General features: G+C 41.1%; 1 protein-coding gene across 21 annotated transcripts in view; it reads right to left on the reverse strand.

Annotated features, from left to right (window-relative positions):
- The window catches only part of PPFIBP2 (PPFIA binding protein 2), a 144,303-nt gene that overhangs the window by 91,123 nt on the left and 34,049 nt on the right, over positions 1-19,131 (reverse strand). For all 21 annotated transcript variants that reach the window (XR_012423421.1, XR_012423420.1, XR_012423419.1 and 18 more), the window contains 2 exons: positions 17,557-17,656; positions 1,277-1,491 (listed from right to left, as the gene is read on the reverse strand). Coding sequence is in view for 17 of the 21 variants with exons in the window: in XM_005578732.5 (XP_005578789.3) it covers positions 1,277-1,491; positions 17,557-17,620 (279 nt within the window). In the remaining 4 variants the exon portion in view is untranslated. The remainder of the gene's footprint in view (positions 1-1,276; positions 1,492-17,556; positions 17,657-19,131) is intronic.

The following is a 19,131-nucleotide window of genomic DNA, read 5'->3' on the forward strand; positions in this document are numbered from 1 at the left end:
AACAGAGTGAGGAAAATATATGCTACAAATAAAGCAAACGGCTAATAAAAGTTCATTCAAATAGATAAGAAAAACACTAAAATCCTAATAGAAAACAACAGCACAGAATACGAATAGACTAGAGTGGGAGAGGCGCACCCAAGAGGCTCAAGGTGATTTCTGAGTGTATAGGGAAAATTATTGGAACTATTTTTTAATCTATCCTTTAAAACTCTATTTTGGTGAGCAATGGATACCCTAAATACCCTGACTGACTTGATCACTATGTGTTATATAACATGTAACTAAATTTCACATGTACCTCACAAATTCATACAAATAAAAAACTTCAAAATTCTGTTTTGTGGTATTTTTATAATTTAGGTATACTAGTGAAATACTGGCTAGGTGCAGTGGCTCATGCTTATAATCCTAGCACTTTTGGGAGGCCAAGGTGGGTGGATTGTTTGAGCCAAGAGTTCAAGACCAACCTGGGCAACATATGGAAACCCCATCTCCACACACACAATTTTTTTTTTTTTTTTTTTTTTTTTAATTAGCCAGGTGTGGCGGTGCACTTCTGGGAGCAAGAGTTGGGAGAATTCCCTTGAGCCTGGGAGGTCGAGGCTGCAGTGAGCCATGATCAAGCCACATTGCACTCCAGTTTGGGTGACAGAGCAAGACCCTGTCTCAAAAATAAAATGCTGCATGTGAATATGTATATGGGAAATGCATTCTTTTTCCAGATAGGATAGAATCAAAAGTTTAGAGACCATACAGAGGAATACGAATAAACTAATTTTTAAAAGTTTAGCCTTTTTACCAAACAAAGAAATGCAAAAATAAGAAAACATTTCCTCCTAAGAAATTTGTCACGCTTTTTTTTAAATCAATGAGGTAACCAGTCTTTTGTTTGTGGTAAGAAATAAGGGGTAGTGGGATCTAGCTGAGGGGAGAGACACCAGCCAGGGATTAGAACTCAATAAGCAGTACTTGTAATTCGAGGGTGTATGTGTGTATGTGTGAAATCGTCAATGTTTGTCCTTCTCTAGCCCTGGATTTCCTCAGGAGAGAGAGACTGTGGACCACGGAAGGGCAGAGGACATAGCTTAAGTCCCTTGACTGGGCTCTATACTCCTTGATAAGAAGGGCCACCCTGCAGCGTTGGCTAAAGTGGGATGGAAGAAAAGGCTAGAAGGTGTACAGATGAGTCAACAGCCCCAGTCAGTAGGGGCACTCCATGGGCTGCACCATTACATTCCCCAGTAGTTCCCAATCAGGCCACGGGACTACTCACCAAGCTCTCTTCAAACCACTCCTTTATGTAGGCAGCCGTTGGGCCAGGGATCTGGCTCAGGAGGGCTGCTCTCTCCTGAGGAAGCTCCAGCATCTCCAAGGCCAGCCTCAAGTCCTCGATGAGATGGAGCACCGGGAAGGAGTTCATGTATGAGGCTGGGGAAGCCAGTCCAGGCTCACAAGTACCATCACTAAGATCTGCACCTGTTTTAGTGCCTGCAACGAGAGAGAGGTGGAAACTCAGTAAGAAGGGTGGACACCATGGGCAAGGAACTAGTAAAGGGCAAAGGTGGTGAAAAAAAGGTGAAAGGGACAGATAAGAAGCTGGGAGTGAGCTGGGCATGGTGGTGCATGCCTGTAGTCTCAGCTACTTGGGAGGCTGAAGCAGGAGGATCACTTGAGTCCAGGAGTTCCAGGCTATAGTGCACAGTATCAGGCTTGAGAATAGTCACTACTCTCCAGCCTGGGCAACAGAGTGAGACCCCATCTTTAAATAAAGAAACCTGGAAGGCCACCTCGACCCCAGCTGAATCACTCACAATGTAAACTTTCCAGAAATCATCTTTATCTAATCTTGGGCTGTGTAAAAAGAGGCATGCAGAGGTGGATGACCATACCCTTTGGGACTGACATATGAAGCTCACACACTTAGACAACTGGGAAAGCACAGCCAGTCCTCACTAGGGACCACGAACTGCTAGTTTAGGCAGTAAGATCTCATTCTTCAGCTTTTAGAATAATTTTTTTCTTTATATTAATGTCATAGATTGCAGTTGGCCATCAGAGATTCCTCTATTCCTGTGTGTGCATTCCACTCCTCTGATAAAGGGATGGATCTTGACTCTGGGCTGGCTTGGTGACTTGCTCTGATCAACAGAATGCAATGGAAGTGACTCTGTACCAGCTATGGGCCTGGGCCTTAAGAGGTCTAACAGGTTCCACTCTTTCTTTGACCCTAAACCACCATGTAACAAAGCCCAGTTACCCTGCTAGAAAAACAGCCCCACCTTTCTTAGCCCTCCCAGCTGTAGTGACAGACATGTGAATGAAGCCATCCAGGATCTTCCAGCCCCCAAGAGCCACCCCAGCTGACACCATGTGGAACAGGGAGGAGACACACCTGCAGTGCTACTCAAATCATGAAATTACAAGGAAACGATGGTAGTTTTAAGCCAATATGTTTGGTTTGGCTTATCCCACAGCAATAGATGACAATTACTATATTCATTTTGGTGAGGGTTTAGTGAACTGGAATCTTTCTGGATCTTCCCAGTTGGGAGATCTTCATATTCCCTATATATCTCTATATGTTCTTAAATTTGTATTTATATATATCTCCATACCTTATCTCTTTATTGTGGGCTGTGGAGTCTCTGAGAGAGTCCATGGTCCATGTTACATTTAGCCGAGTTCCCAGCATCATGCACTCTACCCAGTAGACACTGAAAAGGAATCTGACCAAATGCCTGCACATATACCTGAACGAGTATCTGGAGAGAGAGTGCTTCAACGTCCTCAGAGATCTGGTATATTGGGTCAGCTCTTTCTAATTTGATAAGCCCCAAATTCGACTGTTCCACCATTTTTTTTTTTTTTTTTTTTTTTGAGACAGAGTCTCGCTCTGTCGCCCAGGCTGGAGTGCAGTGGCGCGATCTCAGCTCACAGCAAGCTCTGCCTCCCGGATTCATACCATTCTCCTGCCTCAGCCTCCCAAGTAGCTGGGACTACAGGTGCCCGCCACCACACCAGCTAATTTTTTGTATTTTTTAGTAGAGACAGGGTTTCACCGTGTTAGCCAGGATAGTCTCGATCTCCTGATCTTGTGATCCGCCCACCTCGGCCTCCCAAAGTGCTGGGATTACAGATGTGAGCCACTGTGTCCAGCCTGTTCCACCATTCTTACACCCATTTAACAACAGCAGCAGCAGCAGTAGCAGCAGCAGCAAAAATCTCCTTTCCATAAGCTCAGGGATATATTTTTCAAATCAAAACTGGGGCAACAGTCTAACAAAGGAAGTCTGTGCTTCTTTCAGCAGTAAACACTTTAGAAACTATGGTTTAGGTGGTGGAATTTCTAGGGCATTTGGATTATTTATAAGGCCAACCGGATGAAAGATCTGAAATTAGGACTCTACTGGAAAATGTGAGCTTGGGGCCACCGCATCCATGGTATGCTGCAGGCCTGACGTCCAATTTCCAGGTCCCTTTACTCTTCTCAGAGCCAACCTCCTCCTTGCCAGGCAGTCTTGGGAAAGAGAAATCCACACAGATGGAAACAATTACCATTTGATTGCCAGTTTGCTTTCTGAAAATGCATGATACAGGGAATCATGGATCACAATCCACAAACAAGTCAGAGGCTCTGGGGAGCCAGGAAACTGCCCAATTACCCACCACTGTGATGTGTGCTCAGCACTTTCTGGCTCCTACAAATCCAATTAAGAGTGGACTGGGAAGAGCCACAGCCAAACTTCAAGGAAGAAAATGGACAGAAGCAGAGCAAGACCTTCAATCTCCAAATCATTGCTGAGTAATCCCTCTCCATTCTGTATACACGAATTTCAAACACGTAGCCATTCAGTTTCATTTTAAGTATTTCATAAATGTAGGAAGAATGAGTCAGGCTAAAAGGTGGATGGAAGATCTGGGTTTTCATTAACTTTATACCACTGTGTGGCCTTGGAAAAGTCTCTTCCTTTCTCTGGGACCCTCTCTGCCCTAAAGCTTTGAGATTCTTTCCTACTATTCAGAGTGTGTGTGTGTACATGTATGTGAGTACATGTATATCTGTGCCAAGTTTTACAGGCATATGTGTATATATGTATAAAAACTTTAATTTATATTTCTTTGCAACTTATATTTCTTTTATTACTTTATCAAAACCAATAGTCAATAAATACTAGATGAGGGAAGTGAAAAGATAAATATTTTGTCCCTGAGCTAGTGGTAATGACAGTGACAGAAAAGCCTCAGACGACAAACTCCACTTGATTTTAAATTTAATCAGATAAGGTTACAGGGCAGAAAACTAAGGGAAGAAGAAACTTCCAGATGCCACCATTGGGCTTTGGGATGCAAATGACAAAATGATATTGAATAAGCATCTACACAAAAGGAGATACAATTCTAAATTTCTTCTCAGAGGAAGAGTTTGGTAACCAGCTTCCAATAAGCCGTCAGTGACCCATTCCTCTTAATGTTTGTAATTTGTGGATATTATATCATGGTTGCTCCGTGTCACCAGTAGAATATGACAGAAATGATGGAACGTTGCTTCCAAGGCTAGATTATAAAAAGCACTGTGACTCCTTCTGCTTTATTATATCAGGCCACTCGCTCTAGGGGAAGGCTGCTGCCATGATATAAGGACATTCAATCATCCCTACGGAAAAGTCCATATGGTGACGAAATATGGCTACCTGTCAGCAGACATCAAAGAACTGAGCCCTTCTACCAATGGCCATATGAGTGAGCCACTGTGGAAGGGATCTTCCGGCCCAGGTGTTCCCAACCCCAGCCACAGACTGGTACCAGTCCATGGCCTGTTAGGAATTGGGCCACACAGCAGGAGGTGAGCAGTGGGCCAATGAGCATTACTACCTGAGCTCCACCTTCTGTCAGATCACTGGTGGCATTAGAGTCTCATAGGTGCGCGAACCCTATTGTGAACTGTGCATGCGAGGGATCTAGGTTGCTCACTCCTCATGGGAATCTAACAAATGCCTGGTGATCTGAGGTAGAACAGGTTCATCCTGAAACTTTCCCCCGACCCTCCAGGTTCATGGAAAAACTGTCTTCAACAAAACCGTTCCCTGGTGCCAAAAAGGTTAAGGATTGCTGCTCCAGCCCCAGAGAAGCCTTCAGATGACTGTAGCCCCAGCTAATATCTTAACTATAACCCTTTAAAAGACCTAAGCCAGAACCACCCAACTAAACCACTCCTGAATTCCTGGCAGATAGAAACAGATGATAAATGTTTGTTATTGTATGATGCTATGTTTGGGGTAATTTATGTTACACAGTAAAATAACTAACCAATAAAAATAGCTGAGAATATTCTGAGAAGTACAATCAAGAGACACTTGCCATGCACTGCTAAAATATGTTACTAGAATTACTCTCACAGAAAAAAATAAGATCTTTATTCTATACCATACACAAAAATAAAATTTAGACAGACAAGGATTATATGCTTAAAAAACTGAACTAGAAATACAAAGAGAAGATAGATCAAAACTGAGTTAGAGGAAGATTTTATAGGCACAAGAGCAATTGAGCAAGACATAAAAGAACAATAAATCTGACTACGTAAAATTAACTTCTGGAATATTAAAAACACAATTAAATTAAAAGACAAATTATAGCCTGAAAAACCTACTTGTAAGGCCAGGCGTGGTGGTTAATGCCTGTAATCCTAGTATTTCGGGAGGCCGAGGCGGGCAGATCACCTGAGGTCAGGAGTTCGAGACTGGCCTGGCCAACATGGCAAAACCCTGTCTCTACTAAAAATACAAAAATTAGCCAAGCATGGTGGCAGGCCCCAGTAATCCCAGCTACTCGGGAGGCTGAGGCCGGAGAATGGCGTGAACCCGGGAGGCGGAGCTTGCAGTGAGCCGAGATTGCGCCACTGCACTCCAGCCTGGGTGACAGAGCGAGACTCCGTCTCAAAAAAAAAAAAACAAAACAAAACAAACAAAAAAAACACCTATTCATATCAATTACAACAAAAGCTCAGTACAGCCTTCATTAAAAAAAAAAAAAAAGAGAGACCTTATCTATCAATAAAAAAAATCCCCAATTCACTTCTCACACATAAAACAGGCACAAGGTTCTTATGTGGGTAATTCTAGAATTAAGAAACAAAAGTAAAAATTAAAAATATGGAAAGAAAATGTTTTTGCACTAGTAAATAGAACATTTAAAAATGATATTCAATTTTCACCTACGCAAATTGTTGAAAATGCAAATGCAATGATAGTTAATGTTGGCAAGCTCGTATGCTATTCATAAGGGTACCCTCATACACTGTTACTAGACACAAAGACCAGCCTAATCTTTCTGAAAAGCAATTTGGCAAGATACAGGAAAAATATTCATGGCTTTTGACCTAGCAAGTCCAATTCTAGAAAGTTAACCTACGGAAATATAACCAGACATGTAGTCAAAGATTAATATATAAGAATCATCTCAGCAGCATCTTAATTTTCAAAAAGTAGGGGAAAAATCCCCCCAAATTGCTGAATGTTTAAATAACTTCTGAAACAAAGAATATGATTCATATAGCTATATAAAAAACAATTATCTAAAGACTCAATAACATGCGGAAATACTTGCCTTATTCAGTAAAAAAAAATTATAAATATATGTATACGGTGTATATATACAGAAAAATACACAAATGTTGACAATATTTTCATTACTTTTATAACAATTTGTTTTAAACTTTAAATTTGTTGAATGTAAGTGAGACATTCAAGTTTGACATTTAGTTTGCACAGGGACTGTAGGTTCTCTTGCTCTCTGAAAGTCCCCACAGGATGCTAGACAATATGGAAGAATTCAGGCCTTTATTTGGTCAGGAAATGAAGTGAGTAAACCCAGACAGGTTTCTTCCTTGTGCTATTGATTAGCTTTCCCTCTCTCCATAATTGCATTAGTGAAAGGGGGGAAAACCTGGTAGTATTTCCACAGAACAATCATTTCAGAAAATCCCAGAGCAGGCTTCTTGGTAAGCTAGCCATGTACCGCTTAACGGGGAGCCTTCTGGAAACAGGACAGACTCAACTGCCAGGAGTCCCTGTTACCCACAATGAACAAACAGAAAAGCTGAAAAAGATAACACCTTTATTTCATTTTTATTTTTTAAATGTGGAGCCAAGCTTGAAAGACAGTAAAAACCTTGGGTACCAGAAACAGAGCGAACTCAACAGTGAAATTAATTCAAGCTGACTCTACAGTAGCCCGGGGCAAAATACCCAGCTATAGGGAGGAACCGAGGTTGGGGCTTGAGGTTTTAATGTCTCCAGTGAAAGCAGTAAGTTGAAAGTGAGACCCCTATAGAAAGAAAGTACCCCGAAGTATTGCCTATTTCATAAAGGGGTCTGAAAAATTTCACCCAACGGCAGGGAAGCTTGCAGTATGCTAAGGGGCCCCCTACGTGTTTATAATACCACGTATATACACCCTCCCTCACCCCCAGTGAGACATCAAACTTACAGGCCTCTGCATACTACTAGTATAGTGCCAAATTTCTACTATGCACTTACTACTGAAACCCCAAACCAGAAATCAACATACATGCACACAAAATGGTCCAGAATAGTGCAACACCTAAAGCCCAGCATTAGCAAATGCAAAATCTCCCAGGAGGCTCATTTCCACACTCTACACACATTCCCCGCAATTATCCCCTGTAAAAAAAAATTACAACCACAGTGGGAAACAAATCAAAATAGAACAAAAACAATAAATAAAGAATATGTGTACCCTAAAACCTGGGATTAACAGGACAATTTAGAAGGCACAATAAACCACTAATACTGGATATGCCTAAATATAAGGCAAGATTTATCCCCCAAATTTCTCAGAAAAGGGTAATTAAACTTACAGTCAAGCCTAAAGTTTCTCTTTGGGGCATTCTATTTCATTTTGAGCAACGAAGTATTCAGAGTAGCACAAATGTTTTCAACTTTCAATGCTCACTGAAGTCACCTGAGCAGTTTTACAAACTACAGATGCCTGGGCCCTCCTCCAGGGATTCTAATTTAATTGGTCTGAGGTGTGACCTGAGGTAATAAAAAGTTTTCCAGGTGACACTAAAATGATGCTTAAGCTGAAACCATGGCACTAGCAGATCACCTCAATCAAGTCTAGCTTTGATGGTTATAGAAGTCACCTGAGAATTTTTATTTTAAGGAAGAAAACCAAAATTTAATGAAGATGTAGTAATTATTTTTGAGGATAAGACCACATACAATGCAAGTGTTATAGGATTTCATTGAAAGCCTTTTCTTTTCTTATTTTTATTTATTTATTTTTTTGAGACAGAGTCTCTCTCTGTCACCCAGGCTGGAGTGCAGTGGCACGATCTCAGCTCACTGCAACCTCCACCTCCCAGTGATTCTCCTGCCTCAGCATCCTGAGTAGCTGGGACTACAGGCACACACCACCACGCCTGGCTAATTTTTGTATTTAGTAGAGACGGGGTTTTGCCATATTGCCCAGGGTGGTCTCGAACTCCTGACCTTGTGATCTGCCTGCCTCCGCCTCCCAAAGTGCTGGGATAAAGGCGTGAGCCACCACACCCGGCTGAAAGCCTTTTAATGATTGCTTTTGAAAACACATAGGTATGTATGTGGTAGTGACTGGGGTTGTTCAGGTATTTTGTTCTCCTCTGCTTGCATTCTTAGTAGGCTTACAGTTCTGTCCCTTGAAGTCACTCATGGTCACATAACTTCCTTTGGCCAATAAACAGAAACTATGTGTATCACTGGGAGAAAGTCTAAGAGCCAGTACACAATTCCCCATATCTCTTCCACCTTCCCTGACTCCTGGCCATAGTGGAGACTCAATCAGCCTGTGTTCAAGTGAAGATGATAAGGACCAGAGCTCTTGGCAGATCTCAGAGAACTTGCAATGTGCACAAGAAGTAAACCTTTGTGTTTCAAACTACTGACATTTCAGTAGTTTCTCACTGCAACATAACTTAGCTTATCTTCATTCATGCAAAATATATATGTTGTACAATTAAGACATATAAACAAGATAAACTTTTAAAATCTAATCTTTTACTATGTAAATGGAGTTCTTTGGCATGAGATGAAATAGCTGATGATAGCATCATATGTGAATTTTAAAAGTGTTGTATTTAAAACAACTTCCAAGTAAGGATGGTATGTTCTAAAACCTTGCCACTTAAAAGTGGGGTCCACATGAGTAGCAATAGCAAAACCTGAGAGTTCATTAGAAATACAGAGTCTCAGATCCCATCCCAGACCTACAAATAGGAATCTGCATCCTCAAATGCTCTACAACTGCTCTAGAATGCTAGGATTATTCAAAAAGAGCTCTTATAATGATAGAAACAAAGATAAGTATAAAAAGCTTGAATAAAATTATTTCATCAGATGTGCCAGTGACAGGAATGGTGGCGGGCACCTCTAATCCCAATTACTCAGGAGGCTGAGAATTGCTTGAACCTAGGAGGTGGAGGTTTCAGTGAGCCAAGATTACGCCACTGTACTCCTGCCTGGGCAACAGAGCAAGACTCTGTCTCAAAAAAAAGAAAAAACCAAGTGCCAATGAGACAAGAAGTTCATAAATTAACATATCATTTTGAATTACTGAAAGCCTTTTAATTAGTGCTTAAACATATAACTAAATCAATACATGAATATTATGAATAAATATTTTGTCTATTTGGGAATATTTGGGCATATTTCATATGTTTTATGTAATTAAAGGAGAAAAGGAAGAAATAAAAACCTTAAAGAAAATGAAAGCATGATTTTAAAAAATAGGAAAATTTGAAAAAAAAAATACAAACCAAAATAAAGAATGCAGCGAAACAAATTAAAAATTAAATGAACAGGTTAAATAGCAGATGAGAGAATTATTGGAGAGGAAGATAGACCTGAAGAATGCTGCATACAGAGACACAAGTGAAAAATATAAAAGAGGAGTAGCAAGCATGGAATTAAAAAAGAATGACAAAGTCCAACACAATTCTTCAGGAATTCCAGAAGAATACAGAGGATGAAGCAGAGGCAACAAATAAAATGGCTATGAATTTTTCAGAATGGAAAACTTGAGTCCTCTCAGTTTAAAGACACTCACTGAGTCCCAAGAATAATACATCAAAACAAATCCACCGAAGAAACAAGACAGTGAAACTGAAGAACACCAAAGATAAACAGGAAGTTTAAAAACAACCAGAGACAGAAGACAGATACAGATTGCCAGACTTCTCATTAGCAATAAATCCCTGTGACCACAAAATAATACCTATGGATAGTGCCCAACCTACAAGCCTGTATAAGATAAACTATCATTCAAGATTAGGAACATTTAAGGACATTTTTCAAATGACAACTAATACAATCTATTACTCACAGACTATCAAATTTTAAGGAAGAAAACTATATCCTGCAAAAAAAGCAGCAGGATGAAAGAATCAACTATGATTGGAGAGGTTGTTAAAATTGTTAAACAAAACGCTGCCAATTTAAACAACAATAATTTGGAGAATATAAATAAAGATACTAGAATACTAAACAAAAATAATGTGGAAGATGGGGCAGTGATGGGAATTAAAGCATTCTAAGAGTCAAGTATTATTTGTTTTATTTTTATTTTATCTTTTGAGATGGAGTCTGGCTCTGTCGCCCAGGCTGGACTGCAGTGGCGCGATGTCAGCTCACTGCAAGCTCCGCCTCCCGGGTTCATGCCATTCTCCTGCCTCAGCCTCCCGAGTAGCTGGGACTACAGGTGCCTGCCATCACGCCCGTCTAATTTTTCACTGTGTTAGCCAGGATGGTCTCGATTTCCTGACCTCGTGATCCGCCCGCCTCGGCCTCCCAAAGTGCTGGGATTACAGGCGTGAGCCACCGCGCCCAGCCCTCTTATAAAGAAATTTAATCGTAGTTTAAATTTTTTTCCACACAGAAAACACCAGGCCAAATGCTTTTATATGTTAATTCTATCAAACATTAAAGAATAATTCTAATCTAAGAAAGTATTTTAGATAAAATATAAAGGCCAACTTGATGCTAACAAAAAGGAAAGCCTCAGTAAAATGGACACATTTCTAGAAAAACTTAACTTGCCAAGACTCAATTAAGAAAACCCGTCCACACCATTACAAGAAAAAAATCTTCAAACAAGAATACATGATGCCCACACAGTTTTGCAGCTCAGTTCCTATACCTACAACTATAGCAAATATTTAAGGAACACATAGTTCCAGCCTTATCCACTCTTTCAGAGAATGGAAAACAAGGCACAGTTCCATAAAGGACTGGGAGATGGGGTCTACCAGTGAGGGAAAAATGGAATGAGGGCTGTCAAACAGCGGGTGCCCCAGTAGCAGTTTTGACCTCTTCATACAAAGGGCAGTCTTTAATAGCTCTGCCCCTTAGACACTCCTAAAACCCCCACTCCAGCTCTTCTGAACAAAGTCCTAGCAGGGCTCTCCCACCCCGCAATGGGAAACAGTGAGTCTGTTACTGATGACTGCTATATGAGGCTCCACCTCAGAGAAGCCGGGATAAGACCAGTTAAGGACTGTTCAGAGTATAGTCTCAACAGCCTTCAGCACCACAGCTGACTTCATTCATAGGCCGACGTGAAGAATCTTGGTCTTGATCAGAACTTTCTCTGCCCCTGCACAATCTTTTGTTGTTTTCTTTTTACAAACCCAGACGCTAATCAGAGTTGGCAGAATGGCCGCAGCTGACAGGGCAACCTCTTTAACTGTCATAAAACAGACTCCTCTTAACTATTCCTCCTCAATGAGTACTGCTTGTACATAACTGCATGAGTAACCTCCTGCACAGCCAAGAGGAATAAGTGGCCCTCTGTGTCCTGACCACGTGGCTCTCTGGTCCCCTGCCAGAAGTGGCCTGACAAAGTAGCCACTGAACCTGTCAGTTCACAAATTAAGCCCCATGCAAAATTAGTGTCTGTGGCAGTTGCTCTGGGCCATCCAGAGGGAGGTAATTAAGCAATATATAGTTCAATTTCAATTGTCAACAGTGTAATTCAATTACAGTGTAATTTGCAAGCAGAATCACAGGGACTAATCAGGAGGAAGACTAGATCAAAGGTTAACATCCTACTGAAAACTATAATAATGGTCTTTCATATTGGAACCAAGTCATTATTGACACAGGTCCTAGAATCTTTAACAGCCACCCTTTCCCAACTTTCTGATATAAAATCCTGAGGTCCAAATCTAGTATAGTCCCACTCTAGTATAGTCTAGTCACCTGGGATTCAGCCATTCAGATTTCAAGAATTCAACTTTACAAGGAGTTTCATTTAATAGTCCTGCTTACAAGGCATTTCTTTTTGCATTTACAAGAACCAATTTCTACCTCTCACACCTCCCAAGCGTTGACCACCTGAGATGAAGGCCATCACACTATGGCTCTGGAGGGGCGTAATTACCACTTGCGCATTAGGATGTCCTCTCAGAGTACTCCTGGTCTGATTGTTTACAGGAGTGATAATCATCCTGCACTGTTTGCACTTTTTTAGTTGATGGGGGAGGAGATGGACATTTTTTTGCACTAAAAGCTTAATTACATAAACACTGATATCACATGCCCAAAGTGCACTCCTTTTAGAAGGAGTTTGGGAAAGTAAACAGTAACCTAGCCTACTGTAATTAATAAGAGGCAATTCCTTGTTACATAGTATATGATTATTAGTGATCACTGAATAAATTACATCCATTTTAGTAGGAAAATGTGTTGTTTTCGTGTAAGTGGCTACTATTTGGGAGGTGCAGGAAGCCCATAAAGGTTTTTTCCATTGAAATACATGGTAAAACACACTCTTTGGGTACTTGAGTACTTTGATGGAAAAGCAGTTGTGTTTTGGCAGTGGTGGTGGCACTACTTGACATCGTGCAATCTGAAATTAATCAGAGAATATAAATAAAGAGAGGAAGATTTAAATGTTCACACAAAAATGTCATTTCTGCAGGATCTATGGTATCATGATGTGGTGCCACAGTTTTTCAACTTCTTTAGCTGTGCCATCCTTAAGCAAAGGAACCCTTGTTTGGAAGAAATAATGTAAGAGAGACAAGAACAAAACCACTTTGGCTTAGAGATTGTGATCAAGAAGAGAAAAGTATCCTTCCCTCTGTTAATTCTTTTCTCTTACAGACAGCCCCACGCATCAACATAAAAACCAGCCCAGGAATAAAAGGAGCCCGGAAGAGACTCAGATGGCCCTGGACTCAAATCTCAGCAGTATGATCTTGGCGGGTAAAAATAATTTAATGCTAGTATCAATAAAACAAATAACTTGGACCAATTCAGCACTTTCTAGGTGCCTTATTTGCATTAATTCAACCCTCACAATAATATGAGACAGGTACTATTATTACCGCTATTTTATCAATAAGTAAATTGAGGCTCAGAAGAATTAAGCAATTTGTCCAAAGATCCCACAGCCAGCACTAAATGGCTGAGCTGGGATTCAAATCCCTACAATCCAACTCTGTAGTCCACATTAATAACCACAAAAATTCTTAACCTCTTTGGTCCAATTTGGCTCAGCCATTTTAATGCCATCATAAAAATGAGGAAAAGTGTCCTCAACAATCTCGAGAAAAAGTACCCTCAACAAGACATTCAAAAGAATGATCATTATTTTTATCAAGAATAGCATAGAAAACACGCCCTCCAGATACTCACTAGTAACCTCAATGTTGAATAATGTGTCAAATAGCTCCTGTCAAATATCTACGTGAGCCAGTTACTACTTCAGGGATGGTTCACGGGACATACAAACTACTAGTTTTCCAATAAATAAATAAATAAATAAATAAATAAATAAATGATTTGTTATTCCAAAAAGAATCAGTGAAACAAAGGTGAAAATAGAGAAAATAAATGAAGTTCAGTAGGCAGTCAGATAGAGGATGTATACAGAAACCTATATGTATACCTCCTAACCAATGAAAAGGAGATCCTAGTCACAAAAGCAAATAAAAAAAATACATCTAGCATATATTAAATGCTTATTAACTAAAATGCCTAAAACCACCAATTAAGGCACTGGAGATACAGTGGCAGAGCCTCTATCCTTAAGAAACTCACATGCTGGTGCAGGAGGCAGACAATAAACAAAGAGGCAAATATGAATGTAATAGGTCAGGAAATAAGTGCTATAAAGAAGTATAAACAAGATACAAGAACAGAGTTATGTGGGAATGCATGATAGACACAGTCAGGGAAGGCCTTCTGATATGGTAACATTTCAGCATAAGCCTAGATCTGGAGGAGGGCATTCCAGAAAAGGGGAGAGCAAGAGCATGGTTAAAGTGAGATAAGCCCTGGGAACATAAAAGGGATGCATAAAGGGCTGCAAAAACCAAGTCATACCAAGACCTTGCTGGCCATGGTAAGGGTTTTAAACTTTATCTTGAGATGGGAAGCCATTGAGGAGTTTTGGAGAGAGGAGTGATATGACTTAATTTACATTTTCAGGTTTACTCTGCAGCTCTGTGGAAAAGAGTCTATAAAGGAGCAAGAACAGACACAGAGGGCAATCAGAAGACTATGTATCAATCTTGCAGACCCTGGGCAAATCCAGCAATGGATGCACAAGTCGTATACAGTGAAAACCACAAAACTCAGATGGGTGAAATAAGAGCTTTAATAAATGAGAATGCTACCCTGTCCCAGAAAAGATTCAACATGATAAAGATTATTTTTAGTCCCTCATTACTCTATCAAGAACTAACATTTTATAGTGCTTACTATGTGCCAGGCACTGTTCTAAGCACCTTACGTGTGTTAACACAGGCAACTCTCCAAGATGGGTACTATTACTATTCTCATTTCAAATATGAGGAAACTGAGGCACAGACCATGCAAGTAACTTGTTGTAGAGCTAGGATTTCAAACAAGTAGTCTGGCTACAGGTATTCCTCCCTACCAATCTGCAAAGAACCAATTTGCAAAAAATGTCTTCTCTCTATAAAACTCTCACACCTGCTCCAGACAGAGAAGCCCAGGAGTCCTTCTAGATGGAACCTTCCAAGATGGAGGACTAAGGAATGGAAGGACAGAGCAGTTTGTACTGGAAGATCAGAAGAATAGGTCTCCTGGGTTTCACACAACCCACACTTAGGGCCCCTCTCTCCACACACATCCCAGATTCTCAATTGCAGATCCTGGGTCAAGGGAAGGCCTTAAGGATCCAGTCCCATAATGTCTCTCAGAGACAAAATGAATTTTCCCAGAAGTCTGTCATTTCAGGAATGCCTGTATGGAGAAATCAGGAAGCAGAAAGAGGTACTGACCCCATACAAGGCTACTTTTCTTTAGAAGTCTGATTCATCGCTCAAAAATTCAATATTGTGAAAGTGTCAGTTCTTCCCAACACGATCTAAGTTAAATGCAATCGCAATCAAAATCCCAGAAAGGTACTTTGTGATAAAAAGAAAAAAAAAAAAAAAACAACTGACTCTAAATTTCATATGAAGAGGCAAAAGGTAGCCAACATAACATTGAAGAATAAAGTTGGAGGACTGACAGTACCCAACTTCAAGACTTACTATAAAGCTACAGTAATCAACACAGTGTGGTATTGGTGAAAGAAAAAATAAACAAATAAATCCATGAAACAGAATAGAGAGCTCAAAAATAGACCTGAATATGTATCACAAAAATATAATCAAATGGCCTTTGACAAAGCAGCAAAGATAACACATAGAGAAAAGACAGTATTTTCATCCCTCCCTGACAACCATGGAAGAGGTCTGACAGGGGCTCGCTCAGTCTCCCCTTTGCTCTTTGGCTGAAGGCTCTGAAGTGCTGACTGCCTCAGGCATTTAGCAATGATCAGGCAATGATCCTGTGGCTCTTATCCCAATGCACATAAGCTCCCAAGGAGCTCGCAGGTCAGTATCTCTAAAAGGATTGCTAGGAAATCTACTTTCTTGACTCTTTCTCCTCAGTAAGGCATCAGAGACCCTAATCTAGAACATGACATCTGTATTGGCCAGGGTTCTCTAGAGGGACAGAACTAATAAGAGATATGTATACATAAAGGGGAGTTTATTAAGTAGTATTAACTCACACAATCACAAGGTCCCACAATAGGCCGTCTGCAAACTGAGGAGCAAGGAAGCCAGTCACAGTCCTAAAGCTGAAGAACTTGAAGTCTAATGTTCAGGGACAGGAAGCATCCAGCACAGGAGAAAGATGTAGGCTGGGAGGCTAAGCTAGTCTAGACTTTTCATGTTTTTCTGCCTGCTTTATATTAGCTAGCAGCTTATTAGATGGTGCCTACCCAGATTAAGGGTGGATCTGCCTTCCCCAGCCCACTGACTCAAATGTTAATCTCCTTTGGCAGCACTCTCACAGACACACCCAGGATCAATACTTTGCATCCTTCAATCCAATCAAGTTGACACTCAGTATTAAACATCACGACATCCCAGTCTATGGAGCCTCTGAAAAGCAGGACATTAGTCATGGCTTCTCAAGGGCTCTCTATCCACTGAGAAATTGAGAAGCAGACAGATGATAGCTAGAATACATCACAGTACCAACAATAACCTGAAGAAGCTGCAAGACACAGGCACACTCTCCCACCTCAGGCTCAAACACTAAGAGCCCTCTGTAAGTCAGGTGAAACCCTCCAATGGGAAGGAAAAGCAAATGCCTGAGAAGCGGCAGTGTCAGGTACTCTGTATACTTTCTGGGGTCTAGCCACACTTGGCCCAATACCTTCCTCCATGCTCTCTTCCAGCCACAGCTCAAACAATGAAGAGCAAAGTCCCAAAGAAGCACATCCAATCTACCAATGAGGCTACTGAAGTGTACCTGGTAAAGTCAGAAGATTTGGGACCTTCTGGAAAGATTTCCAACAAAAGGTTTGGTCTAATCAATACAGGCTTCTGGTTGCTCCCGTAAAGAAAGGAATCAGCTGGAACAGCTAATGGATAGTACTTTCAAATTAACCACAACTTTGCTAGATCTTTTCTTAAAAAAAAAAAAAAAAAAAAAAAAAGGCCCCTACTGGCTAATGCAAATATTAAAACCAAACAGTTGAGATGGATAAAAAACAATATGGCATAAAGAACATTTGAATCACTAATTGAATCAAAACAAAACTGCCTCCCATCTCTGAAACACACTAGAGACCATCTGAGGAAGCTGACACCTGCATTAGGTGGCAAAGTCTGCTAGATTTCAAGTTTCAGATCAGCTGTAATAAGCCATGAAAAGCCCTGAAAATTTTACATTAGAATCAGTCTCACTGAACCCAAACTGCCTCGCAGCCAGAATCCAAACTGAGGCGGTAGATGGTAGGTACATCCACACTGTCTCAGCAGAGACCAGAACGATCACACCAGACATCACAGAGTGGTATAAGTTCGTATCAAAGAAAAAAAGAGAGTTGATATACACAATAACACTATTGAAAAATAAATACAACAAGAGACTTTTCTCTATGCCAAAAAAAAAGTAAAAGGAGAGAAGCAGTTTCTGGAATGTGGAGGATGAGACCTCAGTTGCTGGGGTTCCCTGGGCATACCTGCAATGATCCCGTCCATTTGCTCCAGGGCAGCTTCCAGCGCATGACTAGCATCAGAAGCCATGACTCCTTTTGCCTGCCTAGTCTCCTCCTCTTCTTACTGAAAATTCAAATACAGAACAAAAGAAAAATTACAGAGAGTTTCACGTTACGCACACAAGATCACAAAAACCTTTCATTCCATCATCACACAATGTGTTTTCATAAGAATCATAATAGCCTACATGTAGTTTCTGCATCTCCACAGCCTTTCCCCTCCTGGCATGAGTGCTTTTTCCATGAACCTTTAGCACACAATCCCATTCACTTCTGTAATGAAAAACCACCAGGGCTCTCCAGAGTCACCTGTGGCAGCAAGATGGCAATTGTTAACACCTCACCAGGTGTAACAATTGGAGTCCCAGGTTCCAGAAGCTCCAACCCCACTGTTTCACTGAGTCTACTTTGCCACTCCACTAAGTGGCGTAGGAGAGCAGCGTACCTAACAGGGATACTGCCAGGGCCAGGGCGTACAAGGCAATGCAGTGCAAAGGCAGGGCCTGGGACAGTCCCTGCAGGCATTTAACTGTCTTACATCTGCATTTGCCCTAGGCCTGCAGTGCTTTCCTTGGGTGGGTGTGAGCCAGGCTGAGAGGGCTCAAATGCCACTTCCACTCCTTCAATTGGGAAAGGGTGCACTGCCTAGGAAGGCTACAGGCCACGAGGATGTAGAGAGAGCACTGTCCCAGGAGCACTGTAACTGACCATCTTAGATCCACTCTACCCAGCACCATTCGAGGTTCAGAATCCCATCTTTTCAGGGCAGATGAACACCTGCAAGGATACACAGTCCAGTCACTCCCATAATGCTGTATCCCCTAGCTATAGCAAAGGGGAACTGCTCAGTGCCTCTCCCCTGTCCCTTGGACAATTGCTTCCATCTCTAGACAACTCTATCTCAAGGAAGGTCTTTAGTTTAAACTCTCTTCCTGCCGCCTCCTCTCGTTTTTCTTGTTCCCCACCCTCTCCCTGGGTAGCAGGGAGGGATTTACAATACCACTTGTAATCTCAAGAGAATTAGCTCACGTCTGTAAACTAGAGGAGTTGCTGTTTGCTCATTCAGCAAATCTGTGCCTAATGGCCATACATGCTATGGAGAACAGAGGCACAGCTCCCACACTCCAGCATTGTGCAGCACAGGAAACAGGTGGTTCTGAAGCTCTTTGCCAGTTTTTCCTGTGAAGTGGGACATTTAGAGTGAAGACAGGAAAATGGGCACCACCCAGGAGTGGCTTTGGAGATGGTGTGGATAAGCATATCAAGACCAAGGAACCACACTTAACTGCACCAGGAAGTAATAGTTAAAATTCACAGGCTCCAAAGTCAGATAGCTTGAGTTCAGACCCAGCTCTGCTATGTATTATGTGATCTCTGAGCCTCAGTTTCTTCATCTGTAAAATGGCGATAACAGCATAATCCATAGATGTCATGATTAAAATTATGTAGAGAGCACTAAGCATATTCCTTTGCACAAAGTGTTCAATATGTTAGCTGTTTTTTGTTTGTTTGTTTATTTTAAGTGAGGATATAACATCA

The sequence above is a fragment of the Macaca fascicularis genome, chromosome 14 (genome assembly GCF_037993035.2).
Source record: "Macaca fascicularis isolate 582-1 chromosome 14, T2T-MFA8v1.1".
In the NCBI taxonomy this organism is placed as follows: domain Eukaryota; kingdom Metazoa; phylum Chordata; class Mammalia; order Primates; family Cercopithecidae; genus Macaca; species Macaca fascicularis.